This window comes from Drosophila subobscura, chromosome O (assembly GCF_008121235.1).
Source record: "Drosophila subobscura isolate 14011-0131.10 chromosome O, UCBerk_Dsub_1.0, whole genome shotgun sequence".
NCBI lineage: Eukaryota > Metazoa > Arthropoda > Insecta > Diptera > Drosophilidae > Drosophila > Drosophila subobscura.
The window spans coordinates 10,991,166-10,994,441 of NC_048533.1; the positions used below are offsets into that span (position 1 = coordinate 10,991,166).

The following is a 3,276-nucleotide window of genomic DNA, read 5'->3' on the forward strand; positions in this document are numbered from 1 at the left end:
ATTAAGAGAGAGAGAGTGAGGGAGCAAGAGCTTGGAATTCAATGGGAGAGATGAAGGCGAAATACGACAACGGCACTGCAAAGCGGAAGAACGGGAAAGAAAGGGAATAATTATTATTTATTCCACATAACAAAAAGACTTTAATTCAAATGAACTTCTGATTATGTTTTTGCATGATTTGTATTTCAAAATGTGAATCTAGTTTGCATTTCTTCTCCACGCCTTTCCCTTCAACCAACATTCCATTCATTCAATCGACAAAGTTCCCTTAGTATTTACCACTAGTTTTCCAGCAAGGCTTACAATGCCCTAAAATTCAGTTATTCCAAAGCCACAAGCACACAAACAGTAATACACTTCCAACAGCTCCAAATACTTTCCAACAAAATTGTGAAAAATGATGAAAAGACCGCAACTATGCCGCCAACTGGTGGCCAGGCGATTCCATTTGACCAGAAATCCCCTTTGGCAGAAGGTGCCCATGTCCAATTTCGAGAAGAATGACTTTTTGCCCTACCAGAAGCTGACGGAGACTTTGCGGTGTGTCAAGTCACGACTCAAGCGACCGCTGACGCTGTCCGAGAAGGTCCTCTACTCCCACTTGGATGAGCCAGAGACGCAGGACATTAAGCGCGGTGAGTCATATCTGCGGCTGCGTCCCGATCGTGTGGCCATGCAGGATGCCACCGCACAGATGGCCCTGCTGCAGTTCATATCCTCGGGCCTGAAGAAGGTGGCCGTGCCCTCAACGGTGCACTGCGATCACTTGATTGAGGCACAGGTCTGCGGCACGGAGGATCTGGCACGCGCCAAGGATATGCACAAGGAGGTGTACGACTTTCTGGGCAGCGCTTGCGCCAAGTATGGCCTGGGCTTCTGGAAGCCCGGCAGCGGCATTATCCATCAAATCATCTTGGAGAACTATGCCTTCCCGGGTCTGCTGATGATCGGAACCGACTCGCACACACCCAATGGCGGGGGCTTGGGTGGCCTGTGCATTGGCGTGGGCGGTGCCGATGCCGTCGATGTGATGGCCAACATTCCGTGGGAGCTGAAGTGCCCCAAGGTCATTGGCTGCCATCTCACGGGCAAAATCAGTGGCTGGACATCGCCCAAGGATGTCATCCTGAAGATGGCTGAAATTCTGACAGTCAAGGGCGGCACTGGGGCCATCATCGAGTACCATGGCAGTGGCGTGGAGTCCATTTCCTGCACAGGCATGGCCACCATATGCAACATGGGCGCTGAGATTGGCGCCACCACATCGCTGTTTCCCTTCAATCAGCGAATGATCAAATATCTGTGTGCCACGGGCCGCGGCGAGATGGCGGGCTTGGCACAAAAGTTCCAAAAGGAACTGCTGACAGCAGACAAGAACTGCAAGTACGATCAGCTGATTGAAATCAATTTGGATACGCTGGAGCCGCTGATCAATGGCCCCTTTACGCCGGATCTGGCACATCCCATAAGCAAGTTTGGGGAGAACTCCAAAAAGAATGGCTACCCGATGGACATTAAGGTGGGGATTAGATATTTTCAGTAATTTTTTATAACATTTCCCATACCCAAAGGTTGGTTTAATTGGCTCCTGCACCAACTCCTCGTACGAGGACATGGGCCGCTGTGCCAACATCGCCAAGGATGCGCTCAGTCATGGCCTCAAATCGAATATACCCTTCAATGTGACGCCAGGATCCGAGCAGATTCGTGCCACCATCGAACGGGATGGCATGTTTGAGGTTTTCGAACAATTCGGCGGCACTGTGCTGGCCAATGCCTGTGGCCCGTGCATCGGGCAGTGGGATCGCAAGGATGTGAAGATGGGCGAGAAGAACACCATTGTCACGTCGTACAATCGCAACTTTACGGGCCGCAACGATGCGAATCCTGCCACCCATTGCTTTGTGACCAGCCCCGAGATGGTCACCGCTCTGTCCATTTGCGGACGCCTCGACTTTAATCCACTCAAAGACGAACTGGAAGGCGCTGATGGCAAGAAATTCAAGCTGAAGCCACCACACGGTGAGGAGCTGCCTGCCAATGGCTTTGATCCCGGACAGAACACATATACGGCGCCCCCGGCCAGCGGCGATGATGTCAAGGTTGCCGTCGATCCCAAGTCTGAGCGTTTGCAGGTGCTCGCACCCTTCGAGAAGTGGGATGGCAAGGACTATGTGGATCTGACGGTACTCATTAAAATCAAGGGGAAATGCACCACCGATCACATTTCGGCAGCGGGGCCGTGGCTCAAGTATCGCGGGCACTTGGACAACATTTCCAATAATCTGTTCATTGGCGCCGTCAATGCGGAGAACAATGAGATGAACAAGCTCAAGAATCAACGCTCGGGCGCGTATGCCGCCGTTCCTGATGTGGCACGCGACTACAAGGCCAACAAATTGAAGTGGGTGGCGGTGGGCGAGGAGAACTACGGCGAGGGCTCGTCGCGGGAGCATGCCGCATTGGAGCCACGCCATCTGGGCGGAGTGGCCATCATTGTCAAGTCGTTTGCACGCATCCACGAGACGAATCTCAAGAAGCAGGGCATGCTGGCCCTGACCTTTGCCAATGCCAGCGACTACGACAAGGTGAAGCCCGACAGCAAGATTTCGCTGCTGAATCTCAAGGAACTGGCCGCCGGCAAGCCCGTCGACTGTGAGATCAAGAATGGTGGCAGCTCCGACAAGATTCAGTTGAATCATTCGTTCAACGAATTGCAGATCAGGTGGTTCCAGGCTGGCAGCGCTTTGAATATGATGAAGGAGCTGGCCTCCGGTGGTGGTGGTGGCCAGGGCGCTGCTAAGCCCAAGCACACCAAGAAGTAATTTTACCAAATCGTTTTGTTAGTTATTTTATCAATAGACCAGTTTTAATAAACAGACATTGTTCCAAAAAACAAACGAAAAATGTTCATAAACAAAAGAAAAACCGAGCTCAAATGGTAAAAAAAAGAGTACATCATATATGTACATATAAATATAAATCACTAGTTTTTGCACATTTTAAATATTTTAGCACATCACCACACAACAACACCAATAAACAGTCATTCAATGCTCTCTTCACGCTGCTTGCTTGCACTTGTTGCGCTCTCTTTTGCTGATCGCTCCGAATTGCTTGCTCTTCTGCTCATCCACCTGCTCGCTCTTTGCAATTGCTCGCTTTGCTCCTCTTCATCTCCCGCTCTTACAGCATAACGAAATCGAAACTGTGTGGTTTTGTCAGCTGTAGTTGCTTGGTGCGTGTTAGTGCGGGGGTGGAAGTGACTCACTTATT

The 3,276-nt window shown here is 50.7% G+C and overlaps 1 protein-coding gene across 1 annotated transcript; it reads left to right on the plus strand.

Annotated features, from left to right (window-relative positions):
* The first annotated feature begins 304 nt into the window (after window positions 1–304).
* LOC117898001 (probable aconitate hydratase, mitochondrial) lies at window positions 305–2,870 on the plus strand. The gene is made up of 2 exons (XM_034807129.1): window positions 305–1,519; window positions 1,572–2,870. Exons 1-2 carry the CDS (start codon window positions 398–400, stop codon window positions 2,823–2,825), a joined length of 2,376 nt encoding a protein of 791 aa, XP_034663020.1. The 5' UTR covers window positions 305–397; the 3' UTR covers window positions 2,826–2,870.
* Window positions 2,871–3,276: the final 406 nt, after the last annotated feature.